The 19,851-nt window shown below is 49.3% G+C and overlaps 1 protein-coding gene across 1 annotated transcript in view; it reads left to right on the top strand.

Annotated features, from left to right (window-relative positions):
- Window positions 1–19,851, top strand: part of PTPRT (protein tyrosine phosphatase receptor type T) — an 804,737-nt gene that overhangs the window by 749,279 nt on the left and 35,607 nt on the right. The window contains exons 20-23 of the mRNA XM_007464800.1: window positions 1,601–1,677; window positions 11,488–11,524; window positions 12,882–12,979; window positions 16,034–16,150. Coding sequence (XP_007464862.1) covers window positions 1,601–1,677; window positions 11,488–11,524; window positions 12,882–12,979; window positions 16,034–16,150 — 329 coding nt within the window. The remainder of the gene's footprint in view (window positions 1–1,600; window positions 1,678–11,487; window positions 11,525–12,881; window positions 12,980–16,033; window positions 16,151–19,851) is intronic.

Here is a 19,851-nt window from a genome sequence, read left to right as displayed (position 1 = left end):
TTCTTTCTCCAGCTCCCACCAGAGGGGCCCACTGCAGCTCCAGCTTCCACAGGTGGCCCCCACCCCTGGGCTCTGGTGCCCTGGCTTCCCCCCTCTGTCCCACCGACCCTGGGGAGGCAGTGTCTGCTTGTTGATGTTTAGCTCTGAGTTACTTCTCCCTCCTCCCTTTAGCCTCTCAGCTCTTCCATCACCCAGGTAACCACTTCTCTGTCATTAATTCCCTCTGCTGTGTACCCTCGAAGTACTTTCTGCTATCCTGCTTAGACCCCTCTGGGGAATCAGGAGTGTCTGAGCTCAGAGTTAAGAGAACCCCACTCTTCCAAGCTCCACCACCCACTGGCCATGTGGCCAGTCAATCCTTGGGAGCCTCAGTTTCCTCATTTGTAACAAAGGTTAACAGCATCCGTCTTACTTCTCTCCCAGGGTCACTGCGAGAGTCCAATGAGATAATCCATTCATATACTCACCAAGTACATATTGAGTACCTGTCACAGGTACGTGCAGAGGATAGAACAAGGAGAAAAACACCTAGTGTCCCTGTTCATGGGGTTTCCAGTTAGTAGTAATAGATGGCCTTGTAAACTGCAAAGTTCTGGAAAAAGCTAATGGGATTTGGTGACCCGACTTCCTTGATCCCCATAAACCCTTGGGGGTGCCCAGAGTTCTCCAGTCCACTTATGGGGAGCCCTAGCCCTGACCTAGAGTAAGGTGGCCTGGCCAGTGGATGCAGCAACACGCGGTGATAAGTGCATAGTGACGGGGACAGAAAGCTGAGCCCCTCCCCCCACCAGACCCAACCCAGGTGTTCTGTTTGCGTGTCCTCTAGCATATCGGAGCTCACTGTAATTAACTGTAAAGGATTAGCCTGATTCTTCTGCTGTAATAGGTTTTTCTTTTAATCATTTTTATTTGGTGTTATTTGAAGTAAGCGTGCCATTGACTAAAGCCTGCAAATCTTGTTTGTGCCTGGATTGTTTTCGAAATGGTATTCTCTGTAACACAATTTTTAGTTATTGATGACCTCTTTTAATCTAATGATTTAGTCGGCTTCACTTGAATGATAATATTGATAACAATATGTGGCCGACGGTCTATTTGCAGCAATATTCCAAGAGGCAAAAGGCAAGCATTTGTGCACTTGTGGAAAATAGGTAAATATGCCAGTTTTAAGCAAGCAGGAAAATGGGGCATATTAATTTGGATCTGAGTGTTTTCACATGGTCTTTCCTGTGTTGTCCTCTGGAGAAGGCATTTCCATCCCCATTTTAATGACAAAAATCACTAAGATTTAAAGAAGCAGGTCACTCTCCCCAGTAGGTAATGACAAAACCAGAATCAGAAGGGCAGGTGGAAAAAAAGAGAAGCAGCATATACAGGCCCTTTTTTAAGGCACAGTAATCTCCCTAAGCCTCAACTTCCTCATCCGTAAATGGGGATAATAACTGAGGGTGATGCTAGGGGTTAAATGAGAGCGTGTCTGTCAGTAGCATGGTGCCCGGTACATGATGATTGATAAATGGTGGCTCTAAAGCAGGGCAGAGCTCACCCGAAGCAGGGCAGAGCATCACCCAGCCCCTTGTTTTCTGCTCTCTCTGTGCAGATGACCATTCTCGAGTGAGGCTGCTGGTGCTGGATGGAGACCCACACTCCGACTACATCAACGCCAACTACATTGATGTGAGGCTCTCCACGGGGCTGGGCAGCTGGGTTTTGGGGTTGGCTGCGGTAGGCTCAAGATCTGTGGCTGTGCCCCCAGCCGCTCCCCCAGACAGTGGCCCTCCTACAACAGGTCCAGAGGGTCTGGCTCCTCCCTGTAACTAGTGTAACCCAAGCTGATTAGCCATCTAAAGCTGCATCCACTTTCAGGCTGGCTGGAGTAGCCTGCTCTGTGGGAACCCAGGATTGCCAGTCTTGTTCATTCACCCATTAATTCTTTTGTATGTATGTCGGTTTACCCATTCATTCATTGATTTGAAGGCACAGCCATTTATGCAACAAAAATTTCAGAATACCTACTGTATGTCGGATGCTATAGGAACCATAAAGCTAAAAATGCCATGGTCTCTACCCTCTAAAACCTTAGCAGGAAGATAAGCTGTGCACATCAATAATTCCAGGGCAGACTAGAAAGTGGTGAGTGTCATGAGTTCAGATAAAATGCTACAGGGATTCAGAGGTGGGAGGGAAAAAGTCACTCTTCTATCAGGAATGCGAAGTGTGATGTGAACCAAAACTTCAAGCACAGGTAGAATTTAAAATCAAAGAGGGGGAAGATGGGCCTCTGCCAAAGAAAAGCACAAGCTGAGATGTAGCAGAGGGTAAGTAGCAGCTCAGTTTGAGGGGAGCAGAGACTCTATAATGGGGATAGTGGAAAATAAGGTTGGAGCTAGATCACCGATGCTTTGTGATCAAACGTAGGAAGTCAGACTTTATTTTGTAGGCAAGAGAAAGCTATGGAAAGTTTTTGATCAAGGAGGTGACCGGTTCAGAGCTGAGCTTTGGGATGATTTATCTATTACCCAGGGTAAGATGAGAGGGAAGAGGGTCTGGGAATAAGACCCCCAGTTAGGAAAGGGGGCTGCTTCAGTGTTCCAGACAATATGGAGGAAGGAACTAAATACAGCAGGAGCCAAGACGGGCATACACGGAAGTAAGAGAGTTTGTAAAAGGGAAGCATGGTCACTGGGACCGGAGAGACATCCCAGAATGACCGATGCAAGCCAGGCTTCTGAGGACCACAGCTAGGAGTCCAAGAACCTTGACGAAAGGCTCAGAGATCCACCTTGGTGCCTCTGACTCCCAAGTGTTTTTATAGACAAGCTATAAGGCACTGTGGCATGCTTTTGAATTCCCCATCGTGTATTGAGCCTTGTGTTAGGCATTTGCCTGTTTGCCCTCAGAGCTGTTCCTTGTCCTTCCCTGTTCTGCTTTGTGTTGCTGGTATGCGTGTGTGTCTGTGTGCGTGTACATGTGTGTGTGCGCTTGTGCGTGTGCATGTGAGCGGTGTGCGCGCGCGTGTACATATGTGTGTGTGCGCGCGTGTGCGCGCGTGTGTGTGCATGTGAGCGGTGTGCGCGTGTGTGTGTGCGCGTGCGCGTGTGCATGTGAGCGGTGTGCGCGCGTGCGTGTACATATGTGTGCGCGCGTGTGTGCGCGCATGTGAGCGGTGTGCGCGCGTGCGTGTACATATGTGTGTGCGCGCGTGTGCGCGCGTGTGTGCGTGTGTATGCATGTGCATGTGAGCGGTGTGCGCGCGTGCGTGTACATGTGTGTGTGCGCGCGCGTGTGCGTGTGCATGTGAGCGGTGTGCGCGCGTGCGTGTACATGTGTGTGCGCGCGCGTGCGTGTACATGTGTGTGCGCGCGTGTGTGCGTGTGCATGTGAGCGGTGTGTGTGCGTGTGCATGTGAGCGGTGTGCGCGCGTGCGTGTACATATGTGTGTGTGCGCGTGTGCGCGCGTGTGTGTGCGTGTGTATGCATGTGCATGTGAGCGGTGTGCACGCGTGTGTGTACATGTGTGTGTGCGCGTGTGTGTGCATGTGAGCGGTGTGCGCGCGTGCGTGTACATGCGTGTGTGTGTGCGCGTGTGCGTGTGCATGTGAGCGGTGTGCGCGCGTGTGTGCGCGCGTGTGTGCGTGTGCATGTACATATGCGTGTGTGCGCGCGCGCGTGCACGTGTGTGTGCGCGTGTGTGCGTGTGCATGTGAGCGGTGTGCGCGCGTGCGTGTACATGTGTGTGCGCGCGCGTGTGTGCGCGTGTGTGCGTGTGCATGTGAGCGGTGTGCGCGCGTGCGTGTACATGTGTGTGTGCGCGCGTGTGTGCGCGTGTGTGCGTGTGCATGTGAGCGGTGTGCGCGCGTGCGTGTACATATGTGTGTGTGCGCGCGTGCGTGTGCGTGTGTGCAGGGAGGAGAGTGAGCTGACCCTTCAAGGAAGGTGCGATGGGAGATTGGCAGGTGACGGGAAGGGAGAAGCCATCGTATTTATCTGCCTCTCTTGTTTCCCGGGATGGCAGCTCCAGCAGTGGCTGCATCCCATCTGTGGCTCCATCAAGCAGGACCACCAGAGTGATCCAGCCTCGACAAGGTGGCCCCAGCTCCTGGGCTCTGGCGACTTCTCTGTCTCCCATTATCTGCTGGTTCTAGGGGTGACCACATCCTCTTGCCATTGCTGATCTCTGGGTGGCCTCACTGTTCCGTTTTGCAACTTAGCTCCTCCATCACCTGTGTAACCAGCTCCCTGAACTGAATTCCCTCTGTCTGAAACACCTGGAATGGTTCTCCACCTGGACTCTTTCTAACAAGAAAATTCACAAGGAGATGGCCAGTTCTGAGCAGCCTGTCTCCAACCTGGAGAAAGCACTCAGCATTCACCCATCATGCCTTCAGCCTTTCCCTCATGCATCTGGTATTCATTTCTCACACATAGCAGATCCTCCACTGTGTGCCGGAAACACAGACCTTAAAAGGGACTCAAGTCTGGTGAGGGAGTCAGATAAGAAAAGAGACCCTCGAAGAGCAGGGGCCATGGGAACGTAAAGGAAAATCAAAGCCTCAGGGGAGTGGCGTGGTCAGTGAAGCCTTCCTGGAGGAGGTGACACAGTGCTGCTTTAGCCAGCGAGTGAGAGTCAGCCGATGGTAGTCAGGCAAGAAGGGCCAGTGGTAGCTTAAGAATTATTGATCACCTCTAGTGTACCAACGTTGCCTTAACTAGTATCACAACTCACAAAGTAAATGCCATTACTACCCATTTCCAAATGAGTGAACTGGGGCTCTCAAGGTTATGAAACTTCTCCAGGATGTGAGGGAGGGGACAGCAGGAGTCTGCATCGGCGGTGCCTCCCCAACCATGCCCTGCTGGCTTTAATAACGACGGTAATGCAATGACGACAGCCCAGGGCTCTAAGTGAGTCACGCTTAGGCCCTTTGAGGGGTGGTTTTAAATGAATCTGTTTATTGAGACCTCCCAATAGCCTTCTAGGATAGGTGACCACCTCCATTTTCCAGATAGGGAAGCTGAGGTTTATAGACATTGCACAGCTTGAGTGTGGGCATCTGCTCCGTGGTAGAAGCAGGCTGGAAACCAGACCCGAATGACTCCCAGGCCAGGGCTGTTGGTCCTGTCCCTCCTCACCCACTCGAAAGACACCACCCTGCATGCAGCACACAGTGGGGACTCGGGCAGCACATGCTGAACCAAACTGAGTCGGTTCCTTCCATTTCTCCTTGACTTTGACTCTGGCTGAGTGGATGTGGCAGCCCTGACAGCCATGCCCACAAGGGGTCTGCTGGCCCAAGTTGCCATATCTGGCATTCATTGCCTGAGTGCTAACCTCCGGCAAAAGGCATTTTCCTGGATAGACAATCCAAAGTTGAGGGAGGATGTGACTGCGGTCAGAGCCAAGATGCACTTTGGTATTTTATAGGCGACAAAGGAAATTGCTTTAAATGCAAGTGAATCTCTGCAACACCAGTACTAATAACAGCACCCATTTCTACCAGGTTCTTATCATCACAATGCATTCTGAGCGCCTTTAAGGATAAGAGGCCAGGGCTGGAGGTTAAGAGGCTTGCTCAAGGTCACACAGCTAGAATCCAGTTCTCTGCCCACCTTCTCCCTCTCTCTAGGAAGTAGATTGTGCAGACAGGCCAAAGTCTCTGCTAGATGCTGTCTTAATAAGTGATACTGGACTCTGTGCTGTGGTTAGAGTCAAGGGCTCACGAGACCAAAGTCGTGACATGAATTCAGTCCTTATAGAGGCCACACTGAATCCAGGCCTTTCTGCTCACTAGCTTTATGATCTTAGGCAAATTATTTACCCATTCTGATGTCTGTAAAATGGGATGATGCCAACCCGTAAGAATGTCACAACTGATGTGAAGTGTCTATCTGTCAGGGTCCCATTGGGAGACAGAGGGTCACTCAAAGGGAATTTAATTAACAGTAGGAACAGGATTAAAGGAAACTAAAGGGGGAGGCAAAGTGGCAGGAGTTCAGTATCCCCAGGCTAGAACCAGCAGGAAGCTCTCAAGCTCCTGAGAGCAGGGAGAGTAGCTGTAAGCAGGGGGCTGCCTGATTGGAGCTGTAGCCTTTGATGGAAAGTCAAGGCCAAGCCATGGTGACCTGATAGGGAGAGACTCAAAAGAACCTACAGCCCAACCTCCCAATGGCCTCTGAGCTCCTGCTTCTGCTCTGCTTTGACCAAACCCAACTAGCAGCTGGAGGGCGTGGAAGCCCGTGGTGTCCTTCATACAGGTCAACCTCCCAGGGCACGAGCAGAGCAGGGAAGGGAAGAGAGAGTCAATGGAGGGACAGAGAAGACACCAAGCATGAGCTCCTTTTAGCACAGTGTGAGCAGTACGGGGTGGAGGGGAGGGGGATCACATCAGTTGTGACCCCCTGTACACTCCAGCAAAGTCAAAATTCCCAGGGTCTCTGTGGGGATTCCTGGCAGACACACCCTAGGTAGCTGTCTAGGGCTCACCCCTTGGCCCTGGTTTCCACCCAGCCAAAATCCTCCCTGCACTCCAGAGGGCTAACTGCCCATGCTAGAATCATTTATCCACAATTGGATCTTGACGATTCATTAAAACAACTCCATTTGGATAATGAGCTAGATGGGGCCAGCCCTGTAAGGCCTCCAGAGGCCGTGGTTGTCCTCCTGTCTGAACCATACCTCCGGCACATTTGTTTGCACACCCGAGAATGTATTGGCCACTTGAATCTGTTATAAATTACCAGTCTGGAAATAAATATCATCTCTGGGTCCCCAGTAAGTAACAGATGCATGGGCGCGGAGTGAGATAAACGCATGTTGGATGCAAACCACTTTCCCATTGCTCACAGGCAGCTGGAGGCAGGCCCAGTGCCGGTTTGCAGTCCATGTGCGTGCTGTGTAGGTGGGACTTAAGTGAACTCAAAGTTCTTTTAAGGTTAGGAAGTTTTCTGTACCAGCTCTTGGGAAATCCCCAGAGCAGCCCCAAGTGAGCAGTACGTTTCCTTTCATCTCCATTGCTGAAGAGTCAGGTGGTTAGAATGCTTCCTCTTGGGGACTGCGTGGGTTCCTGGAGGCCAGAGAGGGTCTCTTGACTCGGATGCCACGTGTGGACAGGAACGCAGCATGCATGCGTTCCTTCTGTATGCATTTATCAGGGCTGACTGCCCAGGCAGACTTCTCCATGCTGGGGACACAGCCATGAGCAAGCCCATTACAGCCCTGCCCTGCGGGAGCTCTCATTCGACTGGGAAAACAGACGATAAGCATGTAAATAAACAAAGACTTTGGTGGTGAGTGCCCTGAAGAAAAGTAAACCAGAGAAAGCAGAAAGAACCAAGGATGTCAGGGTGGGCAGTTAAGGGCTGTCTGTGGAGGTGACTGCCGTCCGAGCAGAAGCCTGGATGGAAGGGGAGAGCAAACCACTCGGTTATGTGGGGACAGGCACAGCAGGCATGGGTAGGGGCCAGTGCTAAGGCTTATAGGTGGAAACATGATGGCTGCTTCTGAGGAAGAGCAAGATAGCCAGTGAGCCGTGGGGAGGGTGGTAGGAAAACTGAGAATATTGCTGAAGGGATGAAATGGGAATAACAGGGATGTTGAGAGGCCCAAACTAGGCTTAAGGGGCCAGTTCAACTGCAGTGACCTCAGAGAACACTTCTCTGGCCTCCTGGCACATCTTCCTCTTGGTGGCCCTTATCCCAGTTTGTTGATGTCTACAGGCTGCTCAGAATCTGAGCCCACATCCATCAGGTCCACTTTTGTACTTCCAGTGCCTTGTACAGAGTAGTAGATGCTCAGTTAATACCTGTCAATTGAATGTTGAAGGACTGAGTGAGCAAACGAATGAACAAAATAGTGAAACCAAGTCGTCTAACTCTCACAGTTGAAATGTGAATTTCTTGCTCAGAATTTCATCCCATTGACGTTGAAGTGTGTTAGAATCTTGCAAATCCCATGCATTTTGTCTTTTGTCTGCCAATTAAGGCCTTAAGGGAATGCCCCAACCTCACCTCAGAGACATATTCATGCATGTATGCCACTGACCAGTCTGTGCTGAAAACTATACCCAGCTCTGGGTGGCCTGCCCCATGGCCCAGAAGGAGAAAGTATTAAAAAAAAAAAAAAAAACTTGTTGCAACATACATTGTAAGGGTGTTAACTGGGCATCTACCAAGCCCTGCAGGGCTTAGGAGGAAGGAGGGCTCATTTGAAGTGCAGTGTGGGAGCTGGGGCATAGGGTACATGGAAGGGCCCGGAGAGGGACAACTGGAAATGAGGCTGGAAATGAGGATGGAGACAGGGGATTAGTCCCAAGCTAAGGCATTTGGACATTATTGTACAGGCAACGGGGAGCCACTGGAGGCTTTTAAGTGGGGGAACAACATAATCAGATGTACACTGGGGAGTTGATTCTGGCAGGAAGCAGATGGGCTCTGGGACTGGACTGGAGGCAGGGAGGCCAGCATGAGGCTATTGTCTTGGCCCAGATCAGGGAGGATGAAGGCTGCAAGAAGGAATGATGTGGGGATGACAGAAGAGGATGGACTTGAGAAACCGCGTCTTTCCACACTGTAGGGTACTATTTTCTCTTCCCAAGCCTACTCAAGAAGACTCCCATAGTCTAATTCTTCCTGTGAGCCTGGGAATCACTGTCCATCTTAACTCAAAGGAACAGAGAGCTCTTTGTGCCTCTCATCTTCCTTCCTACCTTTCACGGCTCAGAGAAGGGCTCAGTTACTACATTTATAGGCAGAGCAGGAAAGCAAAAGGGAGGGAGGGGCTTCCCATCTCAGGATCTCCCTGATGGCCAAAACAGACTTTTTTAATCATGGTAGGCACTCAATGAATGCTTTCCAGATACACAACAAAATAATAATAATAGCAAAGACATATATGTTAAATCCTAGACTAGTGCCTGATACATAATAACTGTCATATATTAACTCACAACCCTAACAGCAAGGCTGTAATATAAATGCTGTCATCCCCATTTAACAACAAAAATTAATTGAGGCACAAGGAGGTTAAGTAACCTGCCCCAGTCCACACTGCCTAAAAGGGACAGAGCCAGGATTCACACCCAGGCAGTTTAAATTCAGAGTCCGTGCATAAAACCACCATGTTATGCTGCCTTTCTTTTTTTTTTTTTTTAATGTATTTTGTTGAAACATAGTTGGTTTACAATGTTGTATTAAATTCTGCTGAACAGCACGATTCAGTTATATATATACATTCTTTGTCATATTCTTTTCCATTATAGTTTATCACAGGATATTGAATATAGTTCCCTTTGCTATACACTAGGACCTTGTTGTTTCTATATATACTAGTTTGCATCTGGTAATCCCAAACTCCCAATCCATTCCTCCCCACCCCCTCTCCCCCTTGGCAACCACAAGTCTGTCCTCTATGTCTGTGAGTCTGTTTCTGTTTCATAAATAAGTTCATTTGTGTCATATTTTAGATTCCACATATAAGTGATATCATATGGTATTTGTCGTTCTCTTTCTGACTGACTTCACTCAGTATGATCATCTCTAGGTCCATCCATGTCACTACAAATGGCATTATTTCATTCTTTTTATGGCCAAGTAGTATTCCATTGTATATATGTACCACATCTTCTTTATCCATTCATCTGTCAATGGACATTTAGGTTGTTTCCATGTCTTGGCTATTGTGAATAGTGCTGCTATGAAGATAGGGGTGCATGTATCTCTTTGAATTATAATTTTGTCCAGATATATGCCCAAGAGTGGGATTGCTGGATCATATGGCAACTCTAATTTTTTTGCGGAACCTCCATACTGTTTTCCACAGTGGCTGCACCAATTTACATTCCCACTAACAGTGTAGGAGGGTTCCCTTTTCTCCACACCCTCGCCAGCATGTCATTTGGAGACTTTTGAATGATGGCCATTCTGACCAGTGTGAGGTGGTACCCCATTGTGGTTTTGATTTGCATTTCTCTAATAACTATATGCTGCCTTTCTGGTTGGTCTCTCAACAGCTTGTTTATTGGGCATTTGCTCTGAGATTCACACAGTGCTAGGCTCCACGGAAAATTTTTTAAAACTTAGGAGGCAGTGTGTGTCCACAAGAAGCTGACAACCTCACTAAGAGGACAGGACCACTCAAACAAAGAGTTTAGGTGGGGCTGTTGATCCCTAGTGGTTAATCCAACAGTTGCAGCCATGACACTGGCCTTGGGTTGTTATTGACGGTCAACCCAGGTGTTACTAGAGTATGCCAGGTAATTCTTACAAAGTACCTACTAAATATTTATGGAGCAAGTGGAAGTCTGAGGTAGAGAGATGTACAGGGGACTTAGAAATGAATCTTTGAATCAGAAAGTGGATCCAGAACTTCTGAGACACCATCATGTCTGTTTCTCCACGAACCATGCAGATGGCTTTTCTGGTTGATTTCCTAAAGAAGAGGAACTTGAGGCAGCTTATCCTCAGCAGGACACAAAGACTCATCAGCAACGTTTAAGACAAAAATAGGTGTTCATCAGACTTTCGGGTTTGTTTTCTCCTGAGGTGGTTAACTATAAAAGAAAGTGGAGTTTCAGGACTTTCCAACACCCTCTCCACCAACACGCTCCATAATCGGCATATTTTTTTAAAATTTATCCTTTCATTCATGAGTTTACTCATTCAGTAGATACTAATTACGTTCAGTGTTATGTACTAAGTGCAGATCTGTCTCCAAAACTTGAACTTCTGCCCAATATGATACACTTCCTCTCTGTAATAAAAAAGGGGACCCTCCATGTAGGATATGTCCAGACAAAAGAGAAGGTTGTCCTCAACCGTTCCCCAGTGATTAGGATTATGGGGCACCAGAGTAACCACACATCAGAGCCCAGCAGGGCCTACTGAAGACTCTGAAATGTACAGGGAAATCAGAAACTGATCTCTGAATCTGAAAGTGGCTTTATCAGTCTCTAGGGCACACCTACCTGGGGTCCCCCACCACCACCCAATGAAAGGAACTTCAGTTCCAAGCCCAGCCATGTAGCACAGAGAGGCAGTGTGGCATCTTTTTCTAATTGTTACTGATGCAAGGAGCCAGCAAGGTGATTGTTTTCTTCTTTCAGGTGCCCTATGGGGCCTTGCACAGTGTTCTGCATGTAATCACGGCTCAGGAAAGACTTGGTGGTGGTTGATATCCCACAGGAACCTGAAAATTCCTTCTCCACCTTTTTCTGGGTGCATAGCCATAACTGATGGCCATCTGATTGTTGCTCCCAGTCCATGGCTCCAAGGCAAGCCTGTACGGGCCCCTCACAAGAACTATAATAATAGCTAACATTTAGTGATGGGCTAAGCATTTTACATGCATTATCTTATTTAATCTTTGCCACTGCCCTGGGAAATGTCTAATGCTAGTTTCATTTTGCTTATGAAGAGACCGAGCCTTGGAAAGGATAATTATTAATATTGTGCTGTTTGTAAGGTTCACTGTACTTTTCTTTTGTCATCCAGGGGTACCATCGACCTCGGCACTACATTGCTACTCAAGGTAGGTGCCCTCCTTTTCCTCTAAAGGGCCCTTGCCTTACACCAGAGGAGAGGAATGAGCTTCTACCAGCCAAGAAGTCACATGGGAGCAGGGCTGGAGAGCCTCCCGAGGTCTCGAGATTGTTCATTTGTTTGGGAAGGAAGGAGGTGACAAGTTCAGCTATGGGGGGAGGGACGTAAGGGAGAGAGGAAGGAGGTGTCACTAGGAAATGGTCAAGAGAGATGGGCCCTGGACCAAAAGCATCAGCCTCAGGCATGTGCCATCAATATCCACCATTCGGAACTGGAGCTCTTGGTGCCTTATCTCCTCGATGGGTGTGTGCACGGGCGAGAGAGGCAGCCAACGCTCCTTAGAAAGCAACTTACCAGGATGTTATCAGAAGACTTAAAAATGACTATACCTCTCAAACTGTGCTGGGAGGAAATCCTGTGGATGTTTATATATACGTGGACAGTGACACGTATAATAAGATACCCTTCACAGTGTTATCTAATAGGAAAAAAAGTGAAAAATCTTAAATGCCCATCAATTGGTAGATTGGTTAAAGTGTGACACTTCCATATTATGGAAAATTATGCAGCTATGAAAAATGTCATGGCGGGTACGAGTTTTTAAGGGCATGGGAAAATACGTATAGTAGATATAATGCTTATTATAGCAAATACAATATATATACACACACATATATATATATTTGTGCAGAAAAATGGCATTCAAAATTCTGTATCAGATACACTTATTACTCTTGTAATTTTAAAAATGATAGAGGCCCAGGACATTGAAAGAGAAATTCCAAGGAAATTGCTTTGGACTCTCAGATTCTGTGTCCCATTTCTTGTCTGTTTTTCTTCCCTCCTTTCTGTCCAGGCTCCAGACAAATGCATTTGTCAAGCTCAGAATCGGGCATCTTCTGTCTGTGCTCTCAGCATCTGACTCCTGGAAGCTCCTCTGCCCTCCCACCCCACCCCAATTTCCTTCCCATCTCTCACTGAGGTTCTGGCGCCCAATTTTTGAAAACTCCCTTAAGCTATGTCATTAACCCCTAATATAAGGTGATGGGTTGGCGGGAAAGTGGGGCTGGTGGAAAGGGTCTGAGCAGGAGGGCGACGAAGAGGAGAATCTGCGGGCATTTCCAGGGGACGCTGCAGACCCTGCTAGCTGGAGTGTGGCTTTTCTCGTGCACACTCTGACCTCACACGCTTCAGTCCCCAGTCTCTGCTACTTGTGTCCCAATAGGAATCGCTGACCTCCTTCTTACTCACCCATCCGGAGCCTTGACTGACCAGCCGGGAGGGACAAGCCTCTTGTCTGCTTCCTTGCAATTGCAGTCTGACCCTGACACCTTCTCTGTTGGCAGGTCCCATGCAGGAGACCGTAAAGGACTTCTGGAGAATGATCTGGCAGGAGAACTCGGCCAGCATCGTCATGGTCACAAACCTCGTGGAAGTGGGCAGGGTAAGCCCCTCCTGTGGGGACCTGGATGGAGTTTGCTGGCTGGCGTTCCACTGCCCAGCATCTCTCTGTGCCAAGTGCCTCCCGTTCCACATTTCACCCTCACGGCACCCTCCGCGGGAGAAATCCTCCCTCCTGTTCATAGTCGAGGAACATCTTTTCCCTTCAAAACCCTCTCACCCCTTTCTCCACCCTCACTCTCCGCTGATGACATCATCTCATAGACTTTGAGGAAATTACAGCCATCAGACGTGAATGTTCATCTTCACACCGCAAAGCTGCATCCTACTTGTGTCTACAACCATCTTCTCATTCTTCTCTATTATCAGGCTGAACCGTAAGACATGGCTGTTTTTGTTGACCCCAAATGGTAGAATATCAGCTGTTTCTTGTGGTGCAGCCTAATGTGATAGAAGTGACTCTTGCCCTTTCAAAGGCAATTCCTAGTGCCTTGAATCACAGATTCTGCTCAAGAATTTCTCATTCTCCCCCTCTCACTTGGAAAGTAATTCTCTTTCCCACTGCTAGATTATTTCCCTCAGCGTACAGACGTCCTGAGTACCTTCCCCCTTAAAAATATAAAACAGGCGAACCACACTGCTGCTCCTGTCCCTGCTTTTCTGCCAGACTCTGAAATCTCACACACAGGCCCTGCTTCTTCACTCCCGTTCTCTTCCACCCACTGCAGTGTAGCTGCTCCCTCCATCCCACCCACAGTGATTCGTCAGTACCCCCAGCATCCTTCATGTTGACAAATCCAATAGCCATTTCTCTCTTCTCATTGTACTCAGCCTCTCAGCAGCATCTGACCCTTTGTTCCTCGAAACCTTGACATTCTTCAGGGTTTAGACCTTGGTCTCTCACTCTGCTCTGTCTCCACTCTCTCCTGTGTGCTCCTTAGCTACTCCTAGGGCTTAGAAATGGGACTGCTCTTCCCAGCTTTTGCTTTCACCTACTTGGTAAACTGTGGCATGTGGGTGGGTGGGCGCTGGGTGCACAGACACTAGAATCAATAGGGCCTCTCTACTTATCACATGAGCTAACTGAAGACAGGGCAGGTAAGTTTTTCTTCTGGCAAGAACCAGATAATCCATTAAAATAAAGGGTCCTGGCCTCCAAGATAATGGGAAGCGGGAGAGTCCGGGTTGTCAGTCATGATTCAGCAAAGGGCTTTGGACATCTCGTGGCCTAACAGGAATTTACGGCCAGGAGAGACTGTCCTTGAGCCCGCTCTTATTTAGTCCATTGCCCAGTTTTACAGATGAGGAAACAGACCCAAAGGAGTGGAGTGAATACCCTGAAGTCACCCAGCCATGATCTCTGACTCCTGCCTCTCATTCTCGTGGTCGTGTTCCCCCTACTCAAGACTGTGCCCCAGGGACTCAGGCCCAGGGAACAGCTACTGTGGACAAAATGTCCAGCCCAGGATTTAAGAATTCAGAGGCACATTCCAGCCTGTTCTATAACATGTCTCTATAAGGACTGGAGACAGATTCCCTTGATTGTGAATCTAATTCGAATTGGGAGAGGGGACAGGAGAGCCATTTGTTCATGAAACTCCTGCTAGGAGCGAAGCTCTGTGCCAGACACTGCTGTGCGTTATGCATTTACTTCACTTTATCTCACAGCAATTGTACAAGGCGATGTTCCTGGTAATTATTCAGATGGCCTGGCTTTGTATCCTGGCTCCATCCCTTACTGACAGTTGACCTTGGGCAATTTTCTTAGCCTCCCCGTGCTTCTGATTCCTCATCTGTAAAATGGGTCTAATAATAATATCTACTTCATCAGGGTGTGGTGATAAGTAATAATTAAAGTAACCCATGTAAAGTATTTGCAGAACACTTAGTAAGGAGAGCTAGACACTGTAAGCAGTTAGTAAGTGTTAGCTATCGTTATTCCTAGGAAGCTGAGGCTCAGAGAGGTTTCAGTACTTTCTGGAAGCTACTCAGCTACAGAGTGTTAGAACGAAGCCATGCATCCGTTTGCCTCCAAACCCTGTTGCGCTAGATCAGCATTTCCCTGAGTGGGTTCCATGGGATGCTAGTCTGCATGATGCTTAGCGAACAGGGGGTTCCATGGTTAAATACGTTTGGGAAATGCTGTGTACGCTTTGCCCCTTTCGGAGAGTCGAAAAGCACATTAGCGTTAGCACGTGAACGAGCTGAGCAGTCCTGTAGCAAAGTGGCCTATTTAACTTTGTTTAATCCAGCATTTCCCAAACTCATTTGACCACAAAACCTTTTTTTGTTTTGTTTTTGTTTCTTGTTTTTTACCTAACACCTATCAGCACCCAGCGGGACACACTGTGGGAAATGCCACTCTAAGCCGCTCGGCGTCCCCCGGAATGGTAATACTTTTGTTCTTTTACCGGGAAAACGATGATCTCTTTTTCCTCCTGCGGCATGTGACTCAGAACCAGGTGTGGGAGTGGCTTGTTCGTGGCCTCTGCACCCACCCCTGGGGCAGAGAGCAGTTGCAAACGTCTTCCTGTTGAGCCCAGCACCTTCCTTCCTTTTCCCAACAACGAGCCTTTCTCCTTCCAGCCCCCTCGTAATATTAATGACCCTCTCCCAGCCATGTCTGCTTCCACCTCCTCACTATTCCCACCTTTTATTCTCATCTCTGCTCTGCTGATACTACTCAGCTGCCCCAGCCTATCGCAGAAAAAGAGGACTCAGCCAAAGGTAGAAAACTGGCCACGTGACCTTGGACAAGTCACCAAACCTCCCGACTTGGGTATGATGTTCATCTGTACAGTGGGGAGATCGCCACCTGCCTATCTCACCCAGATCTAGTTGATCTCTTAGTGTGGTAATGGATTTGAAAAGTACCAGGAGCTCTGCCAAAGAAGGTACCACCATTATCCCCCACGGCTCCAGTTCCTCTAGGAGTGAGCTGGTCCCTGTGTATTTTGCCCTCCCCGGCCAGCTGAGAATGCCTTGACTGAAAGTCCACCAAGGTCACCCTTGAGTTTATTCGGACGGGAAGCCAGATGAGGTGGCCACACACGCTCAGCGGCCCACTCACTCGTACTGTCCCTGTCCTTGCCCGCAGGTGAAGTGTGTGCGATACTGGCCGGATGACATGGAGGTCTACGGAGACATTAAAGTCACCCTGATCGAAACAGAGCCCCTGGCAGAGTATATCATCCGCACCTTCACGGTCCAGAAGGTAAGCTTCCCTGCGGCTGTGTGCAGCCTGCCCTCCAGGCAAGCCGGCTTGTTTGTTCATCCAGGACATGGCAGCGACCAAGGGGCTTGGACGTGGACCCTGCTCCAAAGGACCCCGCGTCTAGCAGGAGAGACAAATAGAATTCGCCAGACAAATAGAAAAATGACATATGGTAATAAAAGCCACAGAGGAAACATGCCAAGCGGGGGAGACAGAAATCCACAGGAGGATGGGGTGATCAGAGAGGACCTCCAGGAGGAGGAGGCATTTAAGCAGACGGTGAAGGATGAGAAAGAGCCAGCCAAGGGAAGAGCAGGAGGAATATTATCCCAGGAAGAGGGAAAGAGCCATGCAGAGTCTGGAGGGGAAAGAAGATCTTGACATGTTCTAGGCCTGTGGTTCTCAGCTGGGGGTGACTGTCCCACAGGGACATTTACCAGTGTCTGGAGACAGTTCTCAAAACCATAGCTGCCATTTTCTAAAAGTAACATCATTAATGAATCAAGTGGCCACAGGCCTGAGGATGCAAAAACACCAGGGACTTCAGTGCTCTGAGAGCCGTGCCCTTGGGGATTGACAAGTCCTTGTGAGTGCCAAAGCAGGCACATGCATGGTGCCATTCCTGCATGCACGGTGCTGGCAGGACACGCTGTTTGCTCCCAACACCGCCCCCTCCAACTCCTGGGCTCCTAAAGGCCTATATCTGCAGACTCAGATGAAGAGCCAGGAGGGAAGGACGCCCCTCAGCTACAAGGTACATTGCTGTGATCTTAGGCTGGGTTCCTTAGAAGCAGAGCCTGAGACAAGGTTTCCCTTATACGTGGTGTATCAAGGGAGCGCTCCCAGAGAAACTTGTAAGACAGCAAGAGAAGCTGGAGAGGAAAGAGGAAGGGGCAGGGCAAGTTCAGAGTCTCTGGCAAAGTCTAGCCTAGGCCTGACCCATGGGGGGCCTCTGGAGCGTAAACACACCACAGAGGTGCCCCCTTGCTTTACTCAGTCCACTGACTGACTGTGGACCAGCCACTGCGGGGTAACCTCCAGGGGTGGGTCAGCTCCTGTCGGCTGAGGGCACTTCTCCAGAAAAGGGGACATGTGTGAGTCACTAGCAGCCAGCACTCCTGCAGTTGAGGCCTGGAACATAGCACCACAAACACCAGTCTCAGCTACCATACTTGGCGCTTGGTGCTGGGCATGAGCTGGGTGACTGGGGACCCAGACTCTGAGCCAAGGGGAGGCCTTGGGGAACTGCAGCCCACCCAGTGTGTTGAGGAGTCGTAGGCATTTCTTAGGCTGTCTTTTTGTCTTTCTTTCAGTCACCAGGGAAGCTATTACCCATAGGAAGTCACCCTTCAAGGTCTCCACGGGCCTCGGAGGATTAACTCAACTTAGCCAGCCTCTCCACAGTACACAGGCAGGTGCTCAGCAAACACTGCCTGGGTTATCAGCTCAGAATCAGTTCCTGGGGACCCAGAAATAATAAACAGGAAGTGTTGTCTGTCCCTTGAAGAGAACACAGTCCCACCGGGAAGAGAGGACCCTTGATAAACAGTTGCAGTGCAGGTGGTGTGGGCTTGAACGAGGGCTTCCAGGGGCTGAGTTGATTTGGAGGGTGGGGTGAAAAACTCTGAGTATTCTCGAAGCCGTTTTATCTTTTACTTCAGTTCTTCTGTCAGCGCTTTAACTCCAGCCTTTGTTCACTCCTGCCCAGACCCTGCAGCTGCCTCCTGACGGGGCTTCTGCCTCTAGTCTTGCCCCCAGTCTTAGTTTAGGTTACTAGGAAGCAGAGCCTGAGGCAGGGATTTGGGTGCCCTTGATGATGTGTTGAGGAAGAACCCAGGGGAGAAGGGGGGTGAGGGAGGCAGTACAGGGCGGGGAAGGAGCTGAGCGAGGATGTGGCCTGGTCCCACAGGGAGATCTGGGGCATGAGTTACACCACAGAGTTTGACCCATCTTGAGGCAAAGGGTTCTTTGGCACATCCATGAGAGTAACCCATTATCCTGGTTTGCCCAGGACCACCCTGGCTTTAGCACTGAAAATCCCACGTCCTGGGAAACCCCTCAGCCCTGGGCAAACCGACAAAATTGGTTGGTCACTGAATGCCAGCTGCCCATCCCCTGCTCCCAAAGGAGGTGGTTCCTGTTCAGCTGAGAGCAGCTCTCTGAAGAAGGAGTAATTTTTAGCTGTCCACAGCCAAGGTCAGGGTAGCTGGGGGTGGGGGCACTGGCCCAGGAAAGAGGACCTGGCACCCTCTACACAGCCCACCAACACCCCCCCCAAATCCTTCCTCCACGTAGCGGCTAGTGTGATCCTTCCAAGATGCCCATCCGGTGATGTGTTTCCTCTTCTGTGCAACCATCTGGGCAGCCTCCCTGTAGCTCCCCGATGACTCTGGGATAAACCCAAAGGCCTTAAAGTGGGATACAAAGCCTTGCAGCATTCAGTCCCCGCCCAGCCTGCCCCCCCACCCCCGGCCCCATCCCGCCGTCCGTCATTGCCTCTCTTCCGCTCTTCTCTGGAATTGCCCTGGGCTGTTTGTGATTCTTTTCACGTACTATGGTAAGTCCTGTCCCCAGGCCTTTGCCCCAACTGCCTCTCTGCCTAGGAATCCCTCCATCCTTCCACTGGGTAATACTTAGCCTCGGTGTTATCATACGATTAGGAGGACAGACTGTGAAGCCAGACAGCTAGGCTTTAGACTGTAACTTTACAACTTACTAGTTGTGTGACCTTGGGCATGTTCCTTAGCCTTGCTTAGCCTCACTTTCCTCATCCCTAAAATGGAGATGATAATATGAAGATTGATCATGGGATTAAATTAATTAATACATTGAAGAAGTCAGAAGAGTGACAGGCACATAGTCGATGCTTAATAAACGTTAGCTATTATTTTCATTATTAATATGTTTCAAGACTCAGGTCAGGCATCCCCTCCTTCAGGAAGCCTTCTCTGATTTCTCCTCTCCCTAATGGGATTAGCTGACACTCCTTTATGCACTTCAATGGAATTAAAGGTCCACTTAGGGGCCTGCCTCCCCCACTGGACCATGAGCTGTTCCAGGGACAGGGACTTGGCCTTTATTTCCACCTTCCCAGTGCCTAGCACAAGGCTAGGCACAGGTAACCCTCGGTGAATATCTTTTAACTGAAAAAATGAACCATCAAACACTCTTCCTATTCAGCGCCTCTAATATCTGCAGGAGATTGCTAGGTAGAGAAAGGTAGGTAGGGGCAGTGCATAAGCAAAGGCTCAGAGACATAACCTGACCATAGACTAGTCAAGAACTGCCATTTGGCCTGGAGCATATCTATGTGAAGGGTGCGGGGAGGGGAAGGGGAACGATCAGAACTCCAGGCCCCACCATCCCCGTCAGTCAGAGAAGCTCTGTTTTTGTTTGTTTCATATTTTATCGTTCTAAATAAGAATCTAATTAATAAAGATGGCTGCCTTTTTAATTCTGAAAGTCATGGAGAGTATCACAGACCAGACTGGAGAACTGAAGGACACCAGTCCTCAATCAGTGAAAGGCCTTGTATTCCCCTGGAAACAACTCGAACTTGGAGTTGAAGTCTAACATTTTCCTGAATCTGTTCTGCTGAATATAAGTCCTATAAAACACTTATCAAAAGAGGGTCCCGGGCCTCCCTGGTGGCGCAGTGGTTGCGAGTCCGCCTGCCGATGCAGGGGATACGGGTTCGTGCC

This window comes from Lipotes vexillifer, unplaced genomic scaffold, assembly GCF_000442215.2.
Source record: "Lipotes vexillifer unplaced genomic scaffold, Lipotes_vexillifer_v1.1 scaffold53, whole genome shotgun sequence".
Classification (NCBI taxonomy): domain Eukaryota; kingdom Metazoa; phylum Chordata; class Mammalia; order Artiodactyla; family Lipotidae; genus Lipotes; species Lipotes vexillifer.
The sequence above is the reverse complement of the archived record's forward strand: the minus strand, read 5'-3'. Positions and strand labels throughout refer to the sequence as shown.